The sequence below is a fragment of the Ursus arctos genome, unplaced genomic scaffold, assembly GCF_023065955.2.
Source record: "Ursus arctos isolate Adak ecotype North America unplaced genomic scaffold, UrsArc2.0 scaffold_33, whole genome shotgun sequence".
Lineage (NCBI taxonomy): Eukaryota > Metazoa > Chordata > Mammalia > Carnivora > Ursidae > Ursus > Ursus arctos.
The window spans coordinates 22,051,137-22,075,302 of NW_026623019.1; the positions used below are offsets into that span (position 1 = coordinate 22,051,137).

At 41.1% G+C, this 24,166-nt stretch overlaps 1 protein-coding gene across 3 annotated transcripts in view; it reads right to left on the reverse strand.

The window, feature by feature from the left end:
- Window positions 1-2,025: 2,025 nt before the first annotated feature.
- FRMD3 (FERM domain containing 3) overlaps window positions 2,026-24,166 on the reverse strand; it is a 295,847-nt gene continuing 273,706 nt past the window's right edge. For 2 of the 3 annotated variants that reach the window (XM_026518786.4, XM_057305659.1), the window contains exon 14: window positions 3,742-7,617. In XM_026518786.4, coding sequence (XP_026374571.2) covers window positions 7,022-7,617 — 596 coding nt within the window. In that variant the 3' untranslated portion in view covers window positions 3,742-7,021. Of the gene's footprint in view, window positions 2,251-3,741; window positions 7,618-24,166 lie in introns of those variants that run through there. The other variant, XM_044391132.3, reaches the window with a different exon arrangement.

Consider the following 24,166-nt stretch of genomic DNA (forward strand, 5'->3'; position numbering starts at 1 on the left):
AAAAGTAGGGCCCCGCCCAGATTTGGCGCTCCTAAGTACAGGAGGGCACCTCCTCCCCTCTGTAGAGTGGTTATGGGCAGTCCCTACACCTGCTTTCAGCTGTACTCTCCTCCACTGGGTGAGACAGCCAGCTTGAATCGGAGGAGGAGTGGTAGCAGCAAGAGATTTGGAAGTTGCCCATTCGGGACTTTGTCGCTCAAGTGCTCCAAGAAGGGTTCGGTTTATGGTGAAGTGGGAGGTGCTCTGCGCTCAGTCATTCAGGCATCCAAGTTGTTGGCAGCTCTAATAACCTCAACTACTGGCCTCAAGGTCGCTGCAGGTGCTAACAGCCAGTGGCAAAAGGGAGGCCTACACCTTGGAAGTGTAGGGCTTGGAAGTGATACAGATCACTTCCTATCCAAATTCCACTGGCCAGAACTCAGGAATACAGCCTACCTAAGTTCACAAGGGCTGGGAAGTGTGGTCTGCGCACAAGATGAAGAGGAAATGGTTTTGGTGTTCAGCTGCCAGTCTCTGGCACAAGAAATTCACAGAATGGGAGACTTGCAGTAAAATGTGTACAAGGTGTCCCCAGGCCATCTAAGGTAGGCATGTGCGCGGGAACGCCTGGTCTGTTGAGGCGGACTGCCTTGAAAGGCCACTTTCCCGCTGTGATTCCTTGTGCCTATAATGTTCGGTTCACATTGCAGCTTATGTTCTGGGAAGAGCGCACATGGAACATTAGTGTCAAACAGGTGCCAAGCTGGCCGACATTTCTCAGTACAAATGATCAAGTTGGCTCGCGTGTGCTTGGTGTGAGCAGTCGCTCACGGTTAAACTGATGATCAGTGTTCTGTATGTGCAGCTAGAAATGTCGAATTCAGGGCTGTGGAGGTAAAAGGAGCATTGAGATCATTCTAAGCCACCTGCCTCCCTTTAACAAGAAATTCCACGTTATACATGGTGAATAAGTCAAGTGTGTAGCATTAAATATTCAGTGCAAGCCTCGTTTAAAATGGTTTTCTGTGTAATTTATAGTCTTATACCAAATCACATGATAGGACAAACTTTGGTAAATTTCAATCTGATTTTTTATGGCAAGGAGGAGAATATGAGTATCAGGCAATAATCCTTCCCTATTTTACTTCATCGATATTTTAGAGAAAGAAGTTGGAGCAGTTGTTGGAAGAGGGCACCTGGCCGACTGAGCCAAGCCTTACAGGAAGAGTGTCTGGAGTAGTCCTAGCTCATACCTGGTGTTGTGACATAATCGTTAAAAACACCCCCTTTCACTCTCAGAGGAGTTCTGGTTTGGGCAGTAAATTACACAGGAACCCTGTGACCAGGAAGCAGCGTGTTTATGCGGCCACCATGTTCAAGGTGTGGTTTGCAACTTGGCAGAACCAGCAGGTCAGGGCTGTCAGGACACTTGGGCTGAGCCAGGATGGGAGGAAGCTGATTCTCACCAAGGGAATTACAGGAGATTGATGCTTAAACCAAAACACTGAATTTTTAACTTATTATGATAAGCCTGCCAAGCAAGAGTGGTCTCAGAAAGCCAATTTTCATGGTCATTATTCTTGTGGATGAGGAGTTTTACGGTGACCAGTGTTAGCTGGGGGAGCTGCTGTAATTCGCAAGACATGTTTCAGTACTTGGTACCCACAGAAGGTATAACCTTTGTCCTACGAAGAGTTTTCCTTTACAACCAGAGAAGTGGCCTTGGGTCTCTTTCCAAGGAGATATTTGGGGTAAGCGTCAGCCATAGAGGAAGAATAGCGATGTGTGGTTCCAACTCACCCCTTGTTCTTCCCTAATATTAAGTCGCAAGTTCCCGCACCCACTTGCAAGGCCGATCAGGGCCAGTGGCGGTAGTAGACATCCCCTGATGCCTGAGGTTCAGCCAGAGGCAGTCTTCTCCTCTCCTCCTTGCTGGCAACACTGGGGGTTGCAGAGATCCTAAATATTCTGGAGCGTACTTAGTGTGAATCTTGCCCCCGGCCACCACCTCAGTTCCCAGTAGACAATAGACACCAAGGGCCAGGAGAGGATTAAAATCAGTTTTATTAATGGATTAGAGAACACAGCTGGGATCTGAGACCCAAGTGAGAGCTTCTTCTGTCCTCTCTGAAGTGACGACAGCTGAGCCCACTGGGCGGGGCTCGCCAAACTTACCCACCCCGTCACAGACCGAGGCTGGAAGGTGGAGAGCCGAGTCCTGGCTGGGCCCACCACGGGCAGGTCCTGCTGGGTCTGTTTACTGCATGTAGACTGGAATCCCAAAAGCAGGTCCAAGAGAAAGAGAGAGAGAGAAGAAGCAGGAGGACAAGTAAGCAGGGACCTTTAGTACATTATCTCCACCCAGTAGAGAAAGATGGCCCAAAGAGTCTCAAATTCATCAACCACAACCATCCCAAGGTCAGCCCAGAGGTGAAAGCTTCTCCCCAGTACTTTCCTGCCAGGCTGGGGTGTGGTTAGGAGAGCTCTTCCCTATTTGGCTAAGCAAAGGAATGGAGGAATGAGGAAAAGCGTTCTCCCAAGAGGTGAGGTTGGGGCTGGAGCCTGGACTGCTCAAGGAATAAGTAGTCAAGGGTCACTTGGTGAGAACCTTCCAGTGTGCAGACACTAAGCCAAACAAAGGCGCTAGCTACAGCTGCTGGAGCTGGGACCACGGGTCCCTAAGTCACCTCATGCCTGAGTAATGACCACAGAATTCTTTTCCTTGCCTGCACTCTACAGCCTGGACCTCTGATGGCCGCTGAGTAAGAACCTGACAGACCTCCCTCCGCCACTCCCTACCGCCGAGATGGGGCCATGGATGAAGGTGATGAAAAGGTACAAACTTCCGGTTATAAGTTTTGGCTGGAGATGTAATAGTACAACATGGGGGCTCTAGTTAACAATTCTGTATTGTACTGAAGGTCGCTAAGAAAGTAGGTCTTACAAGTTCTCATCACAAGAAAAAATTTTGTGATCCTCGAGGTGATGGATATTGACTAAACGTCCTGTGCGATCATTTCACAACATATACATATATCTAACCATGTTGTACACCTAAAACGAATACAATTTTATGTCAATTAAAGCTCAGTAAAACAGAGATTGACAGACTCAAGAGGCCACCACAGCTGCGGTGCAATTTGGCTCGACACCCATGGCATTCCCGCCGTACAGACAGCCCCTTTGGCTTCCTTCACAGTAACACCTTCTGAGTTAGCCGTCAGGGATGGAATGGTTAGCTTTGCGACAAACCAAAGCAGCGGGCCTTTCAGGCCATGCTGTTTGGAGGGAAGGGCAAGAGTAGAAGAATAAGGTTCTACTAGGGTCCATGAACAGGTTGAGGTTTCATGGCAAGCGTGGAGAGTGGAGTCGGAGGGAGCTCTCTCTGGCACAGGAAAGCACCCTTTTCTGCCAGACCTGATGACCTACTAACCTGACATCCTGAAAGCCTTCCTTCTATCTATAATGAAGAACATGTCTCATCTATTTTTTCCCATGCTTTGCTATTTCTCTAGTTATCTTAATGCTATAGCTGTCTTTTATGTTTGGGTCCATTTTCAGAACACTCAATACTCCTGGGTTTAGTCTGAGTGATTTCTGCAAGGGCTTAACCCCATCCATTACCTGTGATTTTTTTTTTTTTTTCATACTATCACCATTCAAGGGTGACCTCATTCACAGTCCTATATGGCACCTTTCTGTAGTTCCAGCAGGCTATTTATGCAACTTTACTTTGAATAAAACTAAATGATTGCAGAAACATTTTTCCCCAGAGTATTTTTATTAGGGATTCCTGCCACCATATTAACATATAAAACAATCTGGATGTTGACATAGAAATGCAGATTTTACTATACAAAGATAAGGCTCCAATCACAGGTAACATGGCCCCCATATCTCTAGTATTTCAGTGAAATCACCTTTTGAATTCTTCCCCGAGTTGTCTTTATAAATATTAGACAAACCACAAAATATATTCCAAATACATTAACATTTTACAGTATGTTCCAAGCACAGACAGAAATACACGATACTTTACCTACATTTTTTTTCATGATCCAACTTGCATTAGCACTAAAGACAAGATTGTGTGTGTATATGTATTTGCCATATATGTGTGTATATAAAACCACAAATGTACACACAGTTGTTTTCATGGAAAATTGAAACCTTTGAGACTGGGTTTTACCCCATGATATCTGAGAGGAAAAAGGAACAATAGCATGTCACAAACTCCTCAATTGCGGAAAAATAAACAGAACTCTGTATGAAGGGCATATCAGTTGTGTGTATGCAAATACACACATATATACAGATTCATATCTAAACACACCTATACCAAGAATATGGAATATACATATACTCACACACTTGCTTTGAATTCTGTATCTCACTATATTATATACTCTCCATCTTTGGAAGCACTTTTCTCATTTGATTCGGGCAGCTGGCGACTCTTAACAGAACTGAAGTGGATATTTCTAAGACGCTGATTCTATTCTGACAAAATGGCATTTCAGGATCCCAGTTTTAGGTTTGGTGGCTATTGCTTAAAATCAGCAGACCCTATTCTGTTAACTCCTTCGCTTAAAATCATTTCTATTCAGTAAGGACATTTTTGCCTAAAAGAGATGTTAGCTGGCAATGTTAAAATATATGGATGACTCCCTGATGTAAATCTGCATGGTTGGCTTCTGTGTGGTGTTTATCCTGTCAGTATTTCAGTATTTTATGATGGGCAATATATTACTTCCATAATTAAAATATTTAATATTACTTTAGAAGGGCAGGGGCTAGGTTCGTTATGGTTAGAACGTCAAAGGCAAAGCTATGAAGCGTGATTACAAGGGGGACTAAGTTTGTGCAGACTACACTGGGGTACCCTTTAGTCAGAAACTATGCCTTGGAAGTCATAACAAAGGGGTAAAACCCCTCAATTTCAAAGCTGGCCATTTGAAAACTTCCAAAATAAACTACAGAAAATATATTCTATGTTGGTATCAAATTTCAGGTATTAAATATTCTTCAATAAAAAGCAAAATAAATCACTGAAAGCACATGGGAGAGACACCTTACAAACTTCATAGCAAATGTGTATTATAGTTTGTGCAACTGAAGCCTTTTAAAGCTAACTTTTTTTTTTAAGATTTTATTTATTTATTCGACAGCGAGAGAGGGAACACAGGCAAGGGGAGTGGGAGAGGAAGAAGCAGGCTCCTAGCGGAGGAGCCTGATGCGGGGCTCGATCCCAGAACGCCGGGATCACGCCCTGAGCTGAAGGCAGATGCTGTGCCACCCAGACGCCCCTTAAAGCGAACTTTTAAAACTTATTTTCAAACTTGAATAGAGCACTCAGAGCTCCATGAATGGCCAATTTAGAAATGATGCTAATGCCAGAGTCGGAGCGTCTATTGCAGTTAGAGAATACGGGCACCCGATCTCTTTGTGAATGAAGGCAATAGAATATTCTCGATCCCTGGAGAAATCCGAATGCACTATGCCCTGAGCTCCATACTCTGTTCTTCCTCAATTATACCACAGCATTGGTAAGTACTCCGCCTGGGGAAGCATCAGAGCCTTTCTTTCTATTTTGGATCTTATGGTATGAAGGAAGGTACTAGAACATTTGTTCCCTCTGCTCTCTGGTTAGGAAGTCCTTTTACTATTTCACCCAAGCTGAAATGCTAGATCCTCTGATGAGTCCCTTCCACTTTCTTAATGGAAGCCCCAATTAGGAACGAGTGACGATCTTAAGGAAAAGAGGATAATGGCCACCACCAAGGAAGATCATTAGCATTTATCAAAAAGCCAACCGCCATTCTTTTCATATCCTCTCTTTCTCTCTCACACTTCTTTTGAAGTTTCTTCCACTGAGTCACAATGAATGGCATGAGGGACCCAAAAAATATGCCTTAAGGTTTCTCCACTTTTATTTAGACCCACTTAAACATATTCAACGCGGACAGCAAGTGCACATTCTTTACACCAGCCGATACCATGCATCACCACCACTTTCATAAAAGATGGTTTGCCTACCACTCCTGGGGTAGCAGCCTCCCCAGAACTGTTTTGCTACTTGCCCAATTCCCATCTGTTTCTACTCTTGGGTTAATGTACAATAATATGCAATTAACTAGCATCACTTTAAACTTTTTTCTTTTGAAGTTTCACCTTCTTTTAAAGACATTCTGCTTCCCCACCCAAAATACGTGGACAGAATGCAAATGAAGGTAATAAGTCATCTTGTCCAAATACTTTGAAAAAATGGACCACCCTGTGTCCACTTGAGTCTTCTCAGTTCCTCCATCCTCCAGTTCCATCATCCATTTCAAGAGCTTACTTACTACAGTGTCTTTCTACCTATTTTCTATCTATCTCATACGCAGGTAACAACAAATTATGCAATTGGTTCAGCCAAAAGTATTGTAAAAAACAACCCAGTGCCAAAACATTAGAAAATTCCTGACATACCCCTTGTGCATTAGTCTTATGATCTGTACACTTAAATAACTCCAGGAGGCTTCTTTTTTTTTTTTTGCTAAAAATTTACCAAAATATTTTGAACACATAAAAATATTTTTAAAAAAAACAGAAAACAAAAGCCCAGCATAAATTTAGTTGTATAGGCATTGGTTAGAGGACATTGTCTTCACTAAGGATTATATTCAAAAATGTTCTCTTGGGTTGTTCCTAAAATTCTGAACCTTATAATGGTGCTAACTATAAAAAAAGGGGAAATCTAATTCAGCTCAATGTATTATAATATAATAGATAAAGAGTATGTCTGTCATATAATAAAAAATAAACACATTTTTGGTTATTTAAAGGCCATCTTCCTGACCTGTAACTAAAATAACTGTATCTGACTTGAACTTAATTGCCGTGAATTACAGAAAGCTAACTTAAAGTTTTCAGTAGTCAGTAAGGAATACCTGTCCATGGCCCTGTGACCATTCAGAACCAGGCATTTGCTGAAAAAAACAAAAACAAAAAGCAAATCACTAGTATTGAATATAGCCCTTAGTCATATGCGATACGAACTTTATGAGCAACCCAGCATGTAGAGAATGAGGTTTACTTTGCCAGCCACCCACTCCTTTAGAGGACAGTAGTAGTCATAGTGAAACTGCTCAAACTCTGGCGTCTGGCGGATTTCACATAAGAAGGAGAGATCAATACCTGACTCCAAAAGGAGGAGGAGCAGGGGGAATACAAAGAGCAGCAGCCCCAGGCCCACCACCAGGAGCCTGGAAAAACTCTTGACCAGTGGGTTCACCCGAATATGGCCGCTCAGAATGTCATAGCTCCACGACAAAGCTTGGCGAGCCTCCTTCAGCTCTTCTTCTTCCGCCATCAAAAAGGCATGTTCATCTGCTTCCAGCTCCTCAAACGAATCTGTGTCTTCTCTTTCCAACTCCAGCCTCGATGGACAGTCAAAGAGCATGTCAATCTCATCGTCATCCACAGGGGTGGGGAGCAGGCTGGCACTTGGGTTGTATGCCAGTTCGGAGATGGTCAGGGGCTCTTCTTTGATTTTCTCTTCCTCTTCACTTGGGGGGTTTTCGTACTCCCGGGCTTCCTTCACTGGTGAGCTAGAGATCAGAGGGGCAGAAATGTCTTCTTTGGGTAATGGAACACCTGTAAAGAGACATTTTTTTCCCTTAATTTTATATTTCAGGTTGGTTCCCTCCCTCCCCCCCACAGAGATCTATAAATGGCAACTAACAAAAAAGAAAAAAAATGGAATTCAAGGAATCTATGAAATTATTTTGCAGAATCCTGACTTTTAACAAGGCCATTTTAGTAAAAGACCCGAAGGTTAGCATGCTAAACCCAAAATAAGCAATCCATCTCAAATAGTTGGCAATATTTACAGTATTTATGTGTATAATTAGGGTCTGCAAACCTCCAACTTTGGTTAGGTCTGCAAGAATAAGAGGACAATAAACCACTATTATAATTTTGAGTGGTGTCTTTTAGAAGTCAACATTTACTATAATATTTCATTAGATGACAAATTATAGAATCTACTATTCAATGATAGAATCTACTATTCAATGATAGTCTAATTTTTATGTATTCTAGTCTTCGTTCCAGGCACAAGTTAGTGGTTTCTAGTTTTATATAACTGCAATCATGTAAGTATAAACTTGCACGAGCTCCCTTCATTTAACATTTAAACTTAGACATTCTCCATGTTGAAATGAACTCCCATAGTATTTACAATGGTTGCCAAATTCTCTACTAATCTAACAAGCTGCCTACTGGCAAACATTTAGGTGTTTTTTTTTTTGTTTTTTGTGGTTTTTTTTTTACAACTGCAAACAAAGATGCTAGGAGACATCTTTACATATAAAAGCTTTTTTACCCTCTTTTTGAGTTCATTTGCCACAAAAAGGTATCTGAAAGGAAAATTGCTTGGTCGGAGGGGGTTTTCTCAGCTCTACATGTTAACAGATGGCTAGTGGAGTTGTCTAAGGCCAGCTCTCCTCATTTGGAGTCTTGGGTTCTTAGTGGGAAATAAAGGTCTGACTGTATCAAAGCCATGTTCCTCAGGGCGGATCTACAATGTGATAAAGTGGTAGCCAGGGGCATTAAGTAACGAAAAACCAGCTTTGTACTACTACATTTCAGGATTCCTAAGACGTGCAAGAAGTGATATCACCAAGTTGCCAACACAGGCCATACTGGACTTAGCTGTTGTTCTTGTGAGGGGGAGCAAACAACTATTCCTGGACAAGACACCAAGAAGACAATCCCTGAACGTGGGAGTGAGGCTAAAACAGACCACACTACAAGGGAAGGGGCATGGCTACATGCTGCCCATAGTGCCTCTTCCCTGGCCCGTGACTGGCCCCATGCTGGGACGTCTTCTGAGAGCCTGAAGGTGAGATCCAGGATTGTGGGTTGCTTCAAGGGAGCTGGTTTTGCCTCAGAGAGAGTACAGGGGAATCTGCGGGGCTCAAAAACTGGGAATATGATTGGGACAGAGAAGCAGGGAGGGGCCTTCCCACAAGCAACACTTGGATCTGGGCAGACCTAGTGCATACCTGCGGTGCCCAAGTAGTAATCCCACGCAGTGGCTCGGTTCATTTGCAGAACCGAGTCAGGGGTACAGTCCGATCCCTGGGACTGCAGCAGGGTTCAGGTCTGATTTGGGTCCTCAGATGAGTTTTATCAGCCCTGAAGCCTGGTCTGCCCCATCTCCAGGCAGAAAAACTGGGTCATAACCCCACACTCAGTAGAGCCTGGCTCTTGGCCCCTCTCAACAAGAAAGCCTGATGGGGAAAATTAAAAGTTGCCTGAACGGGGCCCTCCCAGGCAAAAGGGTTGAGTCACAGCTCGAGGCTGTGGAGAGTAGTCCCCAGACCCACGTGACAGGAAGGCCTGGTGAGAACACCTGTAAACTACATAAGACTTGGCAACATTCAGGCTGAGGGGTAGGTGGGGAGAGCTGATTGCCCTCAGAGCAAAGCAAGGCGTCGTCTTCAGCCAGAAAAACTGTGGCATGAGTCAGCTCGGGTAAGGACAACAAAGAGCCTTACTGGCCTCTGACCTGCCTCTCCTTCTGTGTCCAGGCAAGAAAACTAATTCATAGCCCCACTCATTGCTGAAGAGCGCTCAGCCTCTCTGACCAAGGCACCTCACCAGAACGCATCAGAAATTGCATAGCCCATCCAACAGCCCTGCTCACAAAGAGCAAACCCTGTGGCTTTCCTTGTCTGCAGAGCAAAACTGGTAGCCTCACCTGCCCAGGATATCCAGTGCGTACTCTTGCTTCAGGTCCCCAGACAACAAACTATGCAGGCCCTGGGTCCTGTCTTGCTGCCCTGGCAGGGCAGGGAAGATAATTCATAGCCCCACTTTAACTGCTGAGTATAAGACCCAGTTGTGACCATCTAGTAAGAAAGACTACCCAGAGAATCCAGGCAACTTGGTGTCCATCTTACAGCCTTACTTAGGGAACCAAGCCAGCCATCCTACCCAGCTGTTCTCAGTCAGTGGCACACCCACCCACCCATGACCTCAGAGCTTAAACACTTGCCATGCCCCAAAATAGCCCCTAACAGTAGGCCCACCTGCCCCAGGATGTTACCAGTAGACACGTTCAGAAACCCAAACTGAGCTGTTGAAGAATTCTGTCTGTCAAAATGAACCTGTAAAGTCTGGGAGAGGAGATCACTTACCACTTGCAGATACCAAAGTAGCTAACTGGTGATCAGTCATCACAATAAGTCAGGTAAGTATGACCACACCAAGGCAAACTAATTAAGGCACTAATTACTAACCCTAAGGAAATAGAGATCTGTGAGCTGTCAAAGAACACATAGGTGGCTAAACAAAATTAGGAAAATGAAAATGAGAAGTTCAACAAAGAAATAGAAACCATCAAAAAAAAAAAATCCTAGAGCTGGAAAATACAATAACTGAACTGAAGAATTCAAAAGCACACTCGACTACGCAGAAGAAAAAATCAAAAACCGTGATGATTGGACAAATTATCCAGTCAGAAAAAATGAAAAAGATGAGATCGCAACCTACAGAACCCAATGAAAGAAACTATCAGCATTATGGAAATTCAAGAAGGAAGAGAGAAAAGGATAAAAGTATACTTAAAGCAACAATGGCTGGGCTTCTGGTCTAAGACAGCAATAAAGGGAGACCCTGAACTTACTTCTCCCACATATACACCAAATCTACAGCTAGTTACAGAGCAGTTCCTCCTGAGGAACTGTGAGCTGAATGAGCAGCTTTTGCACAACATGACAGAGCACAGAAGGGCAAGAGAGGTGGAGACACTGTAATGAAGGAAACCCCTACCCCTCATGCTACAGACTGCATAGGGAAGGGGTAGTACTGAGGGACGATGCATAGATTCATTGCTCTGGAGCACAGAAAACAACCTGTGGTTAAAAGAGCAACTAGACTATAAAAGATTAAGCCCTAGAACTCTGCCAGATGGCAGCAGAACTGCTGGAACTCTCTTTGGGTCAGAAGGACTGGCAAGCGCCATGGTTTACATTCTCCCTCCACCTTGATAGCACTGGAGGGAGCAGGGTCTGGATAAAATAGCGAGCCTGCCACCCCAGTGAGCCCTGGGCACCTAGCCCAGACCAGTCCTGGATGCCCTGGGGCACACAAAAAGAGCTGTGGTTTAAAAGAACAGCAAGGATGTAAGGGATCCAGCCCTAGAAATCTGCCTAATGTCAGGAGAGCTGCTGGAACTCTCTTCAGGTCAGAGGAGCTGGTGACCACCATAGTTTACAATCTCCCTCCATCTTGATAGCATGGATAGGAGCAGGGGCTGGGAGCCCTAGCTTACTGCCTCAGTGAATCCTGGGACCCTAGCCTACACTACCCCCAACTGTCCAACCAAAGCGGCCCCAGCACAGCACACCCTGAGATGTGCCTAATCCGTGCTCACTGTAGCCCCAGCTGTCTCACCAAGGTATCACATACAGTACCCTGGAACACTTCAGGCCTATACCACGTCGGCTCCAGATGACTTGCTAGGGCACCCTGACTCACATCTGCTTCCCAGAACCACCCCCTACCCAGGGCACTCCCTGCACAAAGCACCCTGGGAACACCCAGCTAGTACCTGCCTCGGTTCCAGCCACCCACCAGGGAGCACCCCAGAACTTCAGCTTCAGCTATTCTTTCAAGGTGCCCTCAGCAGAGAGCACCCTGGAACCCCAGCCCACACCAGGCACAGCTTGAGCCAGCCAAAGGAACCAGGAACACACAGTTTACACAGGATGACCATACATGTCCATTCCTTTGCGTTTGGAAGAAGTAGTTGTTCCACCTAATTCATGGAAACAAACACAAAGTCAAAATAAGGAGACACAGGAATAGGCTCCAAATGGAATAAGACAAAAACCACAGAAAAAGAACTCCGTGAAATGGCGATAAGTAATCCACCCGATGAGTTTCAAGTAATGATCATAAAGACGCTCACTGGCCTGGAGAAAAAGAGTCAGCGAATGCAGAACTTACCCAAAGAAACGAAAAATATAAAAAAGGACCAATCAGAGTTGAAGAATACAATAACCGAAAAGAAAAATACAACAAACTAGTAGATGCAGGAGAATGAACCCATCGGTGATCTGGAAGACAGAGGATTAGAAAGCACCTAACCTGAACAGTGAAAAGAAAAAATTTGTAGAAGTGAAGACAGGTGACGGGATCTTTTGGTCAACATCAAGCAAACATACATTAGCTTTATAAGGGTCCCAGTAAGAAAAGAGAGAAGAGGCAGAAAACTTATTTGAAAAAATAAGAGCTGAAAATGTCCCTAACCTGTGGAGGGAAACCGATATCCAGGTTCAGGAAGCAGAGAACGTTCCAAACAAGATGAACTCCAAGGAGGTCCGTACAAAAACACAAAATAATTAAAACGTCAAAGTTTAATGATAAAGCCAGAATTTTAAAACCCAAGAGAGAAACGACTAGTTACAACTAGTACAAGGGAAACCCCATAAGGCCATCAGCTGATTTTTCAGCAGAAACTCTGATGATATCATGCCACTCCCTCCTGGCCCGCAAAGTGCCAAAAGGAAAAAACTTACAACCAAGAATACTCTACCTGGCAAGGCTATCATTCAGAATTGAAGGAAAAATGTGGGGCATCTGGGTGGTGCAGTCAGTTAAGCAGCTGACTCTTGGTTTCAGCTCAGGTCATGAGCTCAGGGTTGTGGGATCGAGCCCGCATCAGGCTCCACACTCTGTCCCTCCCCTTACTCACTCTTTCTAAAATTAAAAAAACAAAAACAAAAACAAACAGAATCGAAGGAAAAATAAAAAGGTTCTCAGAAACAAAAGTTAAAGGAGGTCATCACCACTAAACTGGCCTTACAAGAAATGTTAAAGGGCTTTAATTGGAATTGAAAGAAAACAATTTTCTAACTAAAAGCAAAAATCCAGTAAAGGAAGTAGAACAAACACTTAAGAACCTTAAAAAAAAAAAAAGTTAAAAGACAGAAGATGTAAAATATCTTAAAAGGGGACTTGCAAAACTATGTAACATATGACAATGTATACATAAAAAGTAGAGAGGGTAGTAAAAAATGTAGTTCTTTTAGACTATGTTCAAACTTAAGCGACCATCAACATAATATAGACTGCTATATACATAGGATGTTTTATATGAGCCTAATGGTAACCACAAATAAAAAACCTGATATAGATACACAAAAAAATAAGAAAGTATCAAAAGAATAAAACTAAAGAAAGTCATCAATAGAGAACAGAGAAAAAAGGGAGAACTACAAAAACCAAAAAGCAACTAACAAACAAAATGTCAATAGGTATATACTGTCAGTAATTACTTTAAATGTAAATGGTCAAAATGCTCCAATCAAAAGACATAGGGTTGTAGGATGGAAGAACAAAAGAAACCCAACCCATTTATATGCTGCCTACAAGAGACACACTTCAGACCTAAAGATACCTACAGACTGAAAGTGAAAGGATGTGGAAAAAAATTCCATGTAAATGGAAGTTAAAAAAAAAAAAAAGGACCAGGGTAGCAATACTCTTATCAGACAAAGACTGTAATGAGACATAGAAGGACATTACAAATGATAAAGGGATCAATCCACCAAGAGGATATAGCAATTGTAAATATATGTACAACAAATGTTGGAACACCTAATATATAAAACAAAGATGAACAGACAAAAAGGGAGACACTGATAATAATAAAATGATAGTACAGAACTTCGATACCACATTTACACCAATGAATATATCATCCAAGCAGAATATCAAGAAGGAAACTATATCCTTGAACAGCATGTAAGTTAATCTGGTCTAAACAGATACATACAGAACAAATACACATTTCTTTCAAGAACACATGGGATATTATATAAAATAGATCACATGTTAAGCCACCAAACAAGTCTCAATAAATTTAAGAAGATTGAAATCATCATGCATTTTTTTTTCTAACCACAGAGGTATGAAACTAATCACAAGGAAAAAACTGGAAAAAAAAAAACATGTGGAGGCTGATCAACATGCTACTAAACAAATGGGTCTGTGAAGAAATCAGAGGAAATTTAAAAACACGTGGAGACAAATTAAAATGAGAATAAAGGTCAAAACCTTTGGGACACAGCAAAAGCCACTGGAAGAGGGAAGTTTATAGCAATACAGGCCTACCTTAAGGAACAAGAAAAACCTCAAACAAACTAACCTCATTCCTAAAGGAATTAGGAAAAGAACAAATTCCAAAGTTAGTTGAAGGAATGAAATAATAAAGAGCACACATAAGTGAAATAAAGACAAAACAACAACAAACACAATGGAAAAAAAAGTCAAACCAAGAGCTGGTACTTCAAAAAGATAAAATTGATAAACTTTTAGCCAGACTCACTAAGAAAAAAGACAAGAACCAAATAAAACTCAGAAATGAAAGATGAGAAGTAACAACTGACACCACAGTAATACAATGGATTGTAAGACACAACCACAAAGATTATATGCCCACAAATTAGACAATATAGGAGAAATGGATAATTTCCTAGAAACATACAATCTTCCAAATATGAATCAGAAGTAGAAAATCTGAACAGACCAGTTACAAGTAATGAAATGGAATCGATCAAAAAACTCCTGACAAATGAAAGCCCAGGACCAGATGGATTCACAAGTGAATTCTACCAAACATTTAAAGAAGAGTTTATATGCATTCCCCTCAAATTATTAAAAAAAAAAAATGGGAGAGGAAGGAAAGCTTCCAAATACATTCTGCAAGGCCAGCATTATCCTGACACCAAAACCAGACAGACACTACAAAAAACAAAACAAAAACAACAGAACCACAGGCCAATTTCCCTGAAGAATACAGGTCCAAAAATCCTACACAAAATATTAGCAAGCTACATTCAACCATACATCGAAAACATCATTCACCACCATCAAGTGGGATTTATTCACAAATCAATGTGAAATACCACATTAAGAAAATGAAGGATAAAAATCATATCTCAATAGATGCAGAGAAAGTATCTGACAAAATACAACACCATTCATGATAAAAACTCTAGGGTTTGAGGGACCATACCTCAACACAATAAAAGCTATATATGAAAACCCACAGCTAACATTATACTTAGTGGCGAAAAACTGAAAACTTTTACTCTAAGATCAGGAACAGAGAAAGATGTCCACTCTCACCACTCTTATCCAATATAGTACTAGAAGTTCTAGCCACAGCAATCAGACAAGAAAAAGAAATAAAATGCAAGGAAGAAGTAAAACTTTCTCTATTTGCAGATGACATGACACTATCCACAGAAAACCCTAAAGCCTCCCCCCAAAACAGAAGTAATATATGAATTCAGTAAAGTTTCAGGATACAAAATAAATACACACATATTGGTTGTTGCTATTCACTAATAATGAAATAGCAGAAAGAACACAGTCCCATTTACTAAGTGTGCTAAATACCATTTCCAGTTGCACCAAAATAAATAAAATACCTATGAGTAAATTTAACCAAGGAGGTGAAAGATCTGTACTCTGAAAACTATAAAACACTGATACAACAAATTGAACACAACACAAACAAATGGAAAGATATTACATGCTCATGGATTGGAAGAATATCATTAAAATTTCCATACTGTCCAAAGCAATCTACAGATACAATGCCATCTCTATAAAAATACCAACAGTATTTTTCATAGAACTAGACCAAATAACCCTAAAATTTGTATGGAACCACAAAAGACCCCAAATAGCAAAAGCAATCTTAAGAAAGAACAACAAAGCTGGAAGTAACACAATTCCAGATTTCAAGATATACTTTAAAGCTGCAGTAATCAAAACAGCATGGTATGGGCACAAAAAGATGTACCGTGGAAGACAGTATGGAGATTCCTCAGAAAATGAAATAGAGAAATACCATATGATCCAGTAATTCCACTACTATTTCCCCAAAGAAAATGTGAACACTCATTTGCAAAGATACATGCATCCCCAATGTGTATTGCAGCATTATTTACAATAGCCAAGATACAGAAGCAACCCACGTGTCCCGACAGATGAGCATATAAAGAAGATATGGTCTTGCACATAAAAGAAGAATGAGGTCTTGCACAACATAGGTGGACTTAGAGGGTATTATGCTAAGTGAAATAAGTCAGAGGAAGACAAGTACAAGATGATTTTACTTATATGTGGAATATAAAGAACAAAACAAAAAGTAGAAACAGACCCATAAATCCTGAGAACAAACTGATGGCTTCAGAGGCGGGGTGTGCAAGTGAGAGACACAGAAAAGGTCCATACAGCACAGGGAATATAACTAATAGTGTTGTGATAAATGACAGCGACACTTGTGGTCACCATAGCATCATGTAAAGAGAGGTCAACTGTACACCTGTGACTAATGTCACACTGTGTGTCAACTATACTTCAATTTTTTAAAAAGCAACAATGGTGGAAAACTTCCTCAACCTGAAGAGAGCAATAGACATGCAGACCCAACAGACCCTGAGGACCCCCAAATAGGCTGACCCTGAATAGAGCCACACCCAGTCACATAACTAAATGGTCAGATGTGAAAGGCAACAAATTGTAACAGCAGCAAGAGACAAGAGAGAAGTTATATACAAGGGAAACTCAATGAGACTACTGGCAGATTTTCAACAGCTCCCTTTCAGGCCAGAAGGGAATGGGATGACATATTCAAGCTACTGAAAATAAACAAACCAACCAACCTGTTAAGCAAAAATGCTATAACCAATGAAACTGTCCTTCAGAAATGAAGACAGGATAAACATTTTCCTGAACAAACAAAAGCAGAGGAAATTCATCACCTCTAGACCTGCCTTACAAGAAATGCTATTGGGAGCTGTTTCGTGGAAACAAAAGCATACTAATTAACATGAAAATAAAAAAGGCAGCGTAAAACTCACTGGCAATGGTAAAATATAGTTCAAGTTGGATTGCGTAGTATGGTAAAGGTGATATGTAATCCACTTACAACTTTAAAGTTAAAAAACAGTAAAAATCATAACTAAAATAATTTGTACATTATAACAATCTAAAAGGTGAGGCAGAGAAGAAGTCAAAATGTAAAGCTTAGGAATTCTATTAAAGTTGAGTTGTTATTATCTTCAAATAGGGTGTTATAATTGTACGATATTTTATGTAAGTGTGGCACCTGGGTGGCTCAGTCAGTTAAGCAGCCAACTTGATTTCAGGTTATGATCTTGGGGTTCTGGGATTCACCCCCATATCAAGCTCTGCACTCAGTGGGGAGTCTGCTTCCGGATTCTCTCTTTCACTCTCTAAAATAAATCAATCTTTTAAAAAAAAAAAAGGTATTTTAGGTAAGTTTCATGGTAACCGCAAGGGAAAAATCTGTAGTAATCACACAAAAGAACATGATAAAGAAGTCAAAGCCCACTGATAACCGCAAGACACCAAAACAGTAAAAAAAAAAAAAAAATGCAGGATAAGAAACAAGGAACAACGAACAAAATGGCAACAGTAAGCCCTTACTTAGAATGGCTGAGTGGATTAAAAAATGAAACAACAACATCCAACAAGATGCTGACTATAGGAGGCTCACTTTAGCATTAAAGACGCACATAGAATGGGAGTGAAAGGATGGAAAAAGATATTTCAAGCAAATGGTAACAAAAAGAAAGCAGGGGTAACTATTCTTACATGAGACAGAATAGTCTTGTATGATTCTATGTATTTCTGTGGTTTGAGTTGTAATGTTTCCTTTTAGAAGGCTGACATTACCCTCATAACAAAGCGAGAAAAGAATGTTATCAGGAAACTACGGACAATGTCCCTGATGAATATAGATACAAAAATTCTTGGTAAAATAATAGCAAACCAAATTCAGCAGCACATTAAAAGAATCATTCACCATGATCAAGTGGGAGTTACACACGGGATATGAGGATGGTTCAACCTGGGATGCAAATCAATCAGTGACATATTAATAGAATGAAAACAGAAATCAAATGATCATTTCAATAGCTGCAAAAAAGCATTTGACAAAATCCAACATCCACTTATGATACAACTCTGAACAAATTAGGTATTGAAGGAATGTTCCTCAACATAATAAAGATTATTTACGAAAAGCCCATAGCTAACATCATACTCAATGATGAAAGGTTGAATGCTTTTCCTCTAAGTTCGGGAACAAGACAAAGGTGCCCATTCTCACTTCTCCTATACAACATAGTACTGGAAGTTCTCGCAAGAGCAGCCAGTCAAGAAAAATAAAAGGCATCAGAATTAGAAAGGAAGAAATAAACCTGTCTCTGTTTATAGGTGATGTGACTTTATAAACAGAAAATCCTAAAGACTCAACTAGAAAACTCTTAGATTCAATCAATGAATTCAGTAAAGTTGCAGGATATAAAATTAACACACAAAAATCAGTAGTATTTCTATACACTGAGTTATCTGACAAAGAAATAAAATAATCCCATTTATAACATCATCAAAAACAATAAAATACTGGGGTGCCTGGGTGGCTCAGTCAATTAAGTGTCTGCCTTCGGCTCAGGTCATGATCCCAGGGTCCTGGGATTGAGCCCTGCATCAGGCTCCCTGCTCAGCGGGGAGCCTGCTTCACCCTCTCCCCTCTGCCTGCTGCTCCCCCTGCTTGTGTTGTCTCTCTCTCTGTCAAATAAATAAATAAATAAAATCTTTAAAAAAAAAAAAAAACATAAAATACTTAGGAATAAACCAGAGGTGAAAGGTCTCTACTCTGAAAACTATAAGACACTGATAAAAGAAATTGAGAGGACATAAATGGAAAGATAACCCATGTTCATGGATCAGAAGAAATAATAGTGTTAAAATGTCAATACTACCAAAAGCTATCTATAGATTCAGTGCAATACCTATCAAAATTCCAATGGCATTTTTTAAAAGATTTTATTTATTTATTTGAGAGGGAGAGAGAGGGAAAGCACAGAAGGAGAGCAAGAGGGAGAGGCAAACTCCCCACTGAGCAGAGAGCCTGGTGCAGAGCTTGATCCCAGAACCCTGAGATCATGACCTGAGCCAAAGGCAGATGCTTAACTGACTGAGCCACACAGGTGCCCCGCTAATGGCACTTTTTTTTTTTATAGAAGTAGAGAAAACAATCCTAAAATGTATATAGAACCACAAAAGACATCAAAGAGCCAAAACAATCCTGAGAAGAACAAAGCAGGAGGCATCATACTTCCTAATTTCAGTAACCTACAGTAATCAAAACAATATGTTACTGGCATAAAAACAGACAAAAATACCATGGAACACAATTGAGAGCCAAGAAATAAACCCATGCATATCTGGTCAAGTAATATTTGACAATGGAGCCAAGAATACTCAAAGACAGTGTGTTCAATAAAACGGTGCTGGGAAAATTGGATATTCACATGTAAAAGAAAAAAGCTAGACCCTGTTCTTACACTACCCATAAAAATTAACTCAAAATGGATTAAAGACAAACATAAGACATGAAACCACAAAACTCCTAGAAGAAAACATGGGAAACAAGCTCCTTGATATGGGTCTTGGCAATGAATTTCTAGATTTGACACTTAAGTTATAAGCAACGACATAAAAGGTAAAGAAGAAGGACTATGTCACACTAAAAAGTTCTTCCCAGCAAAAGAAACAATCAACAAACTGAGAAGACAACCTACAGAATGGGTAAAAAAGTATTTGCAAACTGTGTATGTGATAAGGGGTTAATATATAAACATATAAAGAATTCCTACAACTAAATAGCAAAAACAAAAAACAAAAAAACAAAACAAAAAAAACCCAGAAACAAATTATGCAATTATAAATGGACTAAAACCCTGAATAAGCATTTTTCCAAGAAGATACACAAATGGCCAACAGGCATATGAAACAATGGCCACTTATATTCTCAGCAATTGAATTAAAAAAAGGAACATAGAAAAAGAAATCAGATTTGTGGTTAGCAAAGACAGGGGGTGGGGGGAACTGGAGGAAGGGGATTAAAAGGTACAAACTTCCAGTTACAGGATAAACAAGCCCTAGGAATATAATGTAAAACATGATGACCATAGTTCACACTATTGTATGATGTACATGAAAGTTATTAAGATAATAGATCCTGAGAGTTCCCATCACAAGGAAAATTTGTTTTTTAAAAATTGCATCTATAAGAGACAATAGATGCTAACTAAACTGTGGTAATCATTTCATAGTATATGTAAATCAAGCCATTATGCTGTACACTTTGAACTTATGTAGTAATGTGTTTCAATTATATCTCAATAAAACGAGAGGAGAAAGTGCAGGAGTGAATTACTGGTTTTATCTTTCAAAATTCAACATATTTCCTGATAGTTCTACGATAGCACTGAGCAACGCATATGAACAACACCATAAAACATATACAAGGTCCAACAAGCACGTGAAAAGGTGCTCAACATCATTAGTCATTAGGGAAATACAAATCAATACCACAAAAAGATAGCTCTTTACGCCCACTAGGATGGCAATAATTTATTTTTTAAACCTGAAAATAACAAGTGTTGGTGAGGATGTGGAGAAATCTGATCTCTTGTACTGATGGGGGTTTACAAATGGTTCAGCCGCTGTGGAAAACAGTTTGGCCGTTTCCTCAAAAAGTGAAACAGAATTACCAGCAATTCCGCTCCCAAGCATGTACTCCAAAGAGTTGAAAACAAGTACTCGGGCTAATACGTGTACACAAATGTTCATGGCAGCATTATTCCAGTAGCCAGAAAGGGGAAGCAACACAAATGTCCATCAGTGGTTGCAGACATAAAACATGGTATAACCATACAATGGACTATCATTCAGCCATAACAGGCAATGAAGTATGGATACATGCTACGTGGATGAATCTCAAAAAACGTACGCTAAGTGAAAGCAGACAGACACAGAGGGTCACATAATGTAGGATTCCATTGATCTGAAATAGCCAGAACAGGTTAGTCCATAAAGACAGAAAGCACACCGGTGGTTGCCAGGGGCTGAGGGGAGAGAGGAATGGGGAGTCGCTGCTTAACAGGCTTCATCATCCTTTTGGGGTGATGAAAATGTTTCGGAACTAGACGGAGGTGTTAGTTGCAAAACACTGTGAATGTACTAACTACTACTGTGTTGTTCACTTTAAAATGATTGGTTTTAGGGGTGCCTGGGGGGCTCAGCTGTTAAGCATCTGCCTTCGGCTCAGGTCATCATCCCAGGGTCCTGAGATCGAGCCCCGCATCGGGCTCCCTGCTTGGCGGGAAGCCTGCTTCTCCCTCTCACACTCCCCTTGTTTGTGTTCCCTCTCTCACTGTCTCTGTCAAATAAATAAATAAAATCTTAAAAAAAAATAAAATGGTTTTGTTACATGAATTTTGCTTCAATAAAATTTAAAAAATAAATGCAAACTATAATTTTACTACTACCATATAATACTCCATGAAGCCTGAAAGAAAATATTCACAGTGTAGGGAAAGATGACAAGAGTTAGACTCTATGATAAGCTAAATCCTGGGGTGCCTGGGTGACTCGGCTGGTTAAGCGTCTGCCTTCGGCTCAGGTCATGATTTTGGGGTCCTGAGATGGAGCCCCATGTTGGGCTTCCTGCTTGGGGGGGAACCTGCTTCTCCCTCTCCCTCTCCCTCTGCCCCCCTGCCTCTCATGATCTCTTCTTGTTTTCTCTCTCTCAAATAAAATCTTAAAAAAAAAAAAGAAGCTAAATCCTTACATATCTGGCATTCCTATCCCCAGAAGAAGGGTCAATGTACTGTCCTCATTAGGAAAACAGTGAAAATAACGTATGTGGGTGGTATTAGTGCCCTAGAAAGACCATCCCCATCCGCTTTGGCTATGTTCTTTGTTCCTGTGGTCACACACATCTCCCATGTTTTGTGTTCTAACAGCATTGCCCATGTATGGTTTTTCTCCCCTAAGTCTCCTTTTCCTAAGACACAACCTATTCTCCCTGTGTCTTCTGCTTTCCAGATCCTTCTCCTACAACAAGAGGGTAAGGGAAATCTCCCACTTCCAGACTGCAATATTTTGTTGATGGCAACTCCATTCTTCCAGTTGCTCACACCCAAAGCCCTGACTTTCCTCTGCTCACACCCACACTGCACCTGTCAGCAGCTTCTCTGTCTCTACCTTCAGAACCTATCCAGAAGCAGACTACTACTTACTACCTCCACTGCCACCACTCTGGTCCAAGCTGCCATCCTTTCTCACCGACGTTACCGCAGCAGCATCTTACCTGGCCCCCCTGCTTCAGCCCATGCCCATGGGAGGGCCACTAGTAACAAGCAGCAGAAGTGATCCTCTGAAAACATGGGGCAGGTGGTGGCACTCGGTTCAACACTCTCCAGTGGCTTTCACCTTACTCAGTACAGGCCCAGTCCTTGCAGGGGTGTCTACGGCCCTACTCAGTGTGCTGCCTCCTTCCGTCCTCACCTATCTGACCTTGGCCTCCTATGGCTCTCTCCCTTGGTCACTCCATTTCAGCCACGCAGATGCCCCATGGTCCCTCAGATATGCCAGCCGTGCTTCCCCCAAAAGGGCCTTTGCATTTGCTGTTCTCTCTGCTTGGGACACTCGTCCTCCAGATTGGTTCACACTCTCTCGCTCTTTGCAGGTCTTTAAACAGATCTCACTTCCTCAGTGAGGCCCTTCCTAGCCACATCATGTAAAATTTCGATCCCTGTTCCCATCACTCCCTATTTCCCCTTCCCAAATTTATTTTTCTTCTTAGAAGTATAAGATCTAAGGAGGAAAAATCGAGCATAAGCAAAAGGTGAAGCCAGTAGGTAGCTTCTGGGGAAGACAGAATTACAGTAACTAATACAGGGTCACGAAGGCCAGTGTCTCCACAGGCCAGGCAGGTACTTAATATGAAGGAGTATGGGACAATAGGGAGTGGTAGGGACTGGGGAAAATTGACCATATTGAGCTCCATCTGAAAGCTTTAAAACTCAAATTTTTTAAAAACACCCATACAGCTCACACAAAATGTGCCTGTGGGTCTTTTTAGGCATAACAGGCTGCCAGTCTATAAATACTGTTAGGATAAAATCAGCCACATCGCTGATGTTTCGAAGTCACCCAAGTGTTCTAGTACTTTGATCTCATTAACAGAAGTATTCACTTATTTTCCTAGAAAAGAGGAAGTAGGCAAGGAAATAAGTCCTTTCTTCCCTTTCCTAGTTTTTCTAGCCACTACTGTGAGATGTCTGGAGTTTCATAGTATTTTCCCCTCATTTCTATGCTCCAACTTTAAGTAAAGCAGCTGGGGTAGAGCGGTAAGGAGACCAGACAAAGGTTAGACAGCCCTGGGTTTAAAGCCAGTGCTGTCACTTACTTATAAGACTTTAGTTATTAAGTAACTTCACTTAAAAGTTAATATTCTTGGGATGCCTGGGAGCCACAGTTGGTTAAGGGTCCAACTCTTGGTTTTGGCTTGGGTTGTGGTCTCGGGGTCTTGAGATTGGGTCCCACCCACATCAGGCTTCACGCTTGGTATGGAGTCTGCTTGGAGACTCTCCCTTTCCTTCTGCCTCTTCCTGCCATGCTCTCTCTCTCTCTCTTTTTTTAAATAAAATAAAAATTGTTTTAAAAAGCTAATATTCTTGAAACTTATGTTGCTTATCTAGAACACAGGAATAATACCTACCTCATAAGGCTAGCATGAGGGTTAAATGAAATTACGGATGCATAAATGTATGCAAAAAAGCTACAGAAACTAGATGTTACAATCTTACCAAAACACATTACGCTAATTTGATCTACTATCAAGCAATATCATTTTATCGACACATGGATCAGTTTTCTAACAAGTCCACTATTGTAGAGTACAAGGATAATTTCATTATAGTTGGTTATCTGCATTTTCTCCGTTTTCTTCATATGATAGATGCTTAAAATATCCCACACACCTTTTCTAGTGAATTCTAACAAGAATATCTAAAGAGACCAGAAATACTAAATTAGTAAGATTCACCAACACTGCTTCGTTAAATGTATTTTTACTTCATCTGTATATGAGAAGACGCCTGAATATATATTCACAAAGTTCAATGGCTAACAAAATTTTTCAAAGTGAAATGACTGTCATACAGGAAAAGGAAATAACTTTCAAATTTATATAATTGTACAGCCCTAATTAAAATTGGATGATAGCTGTAAAGTT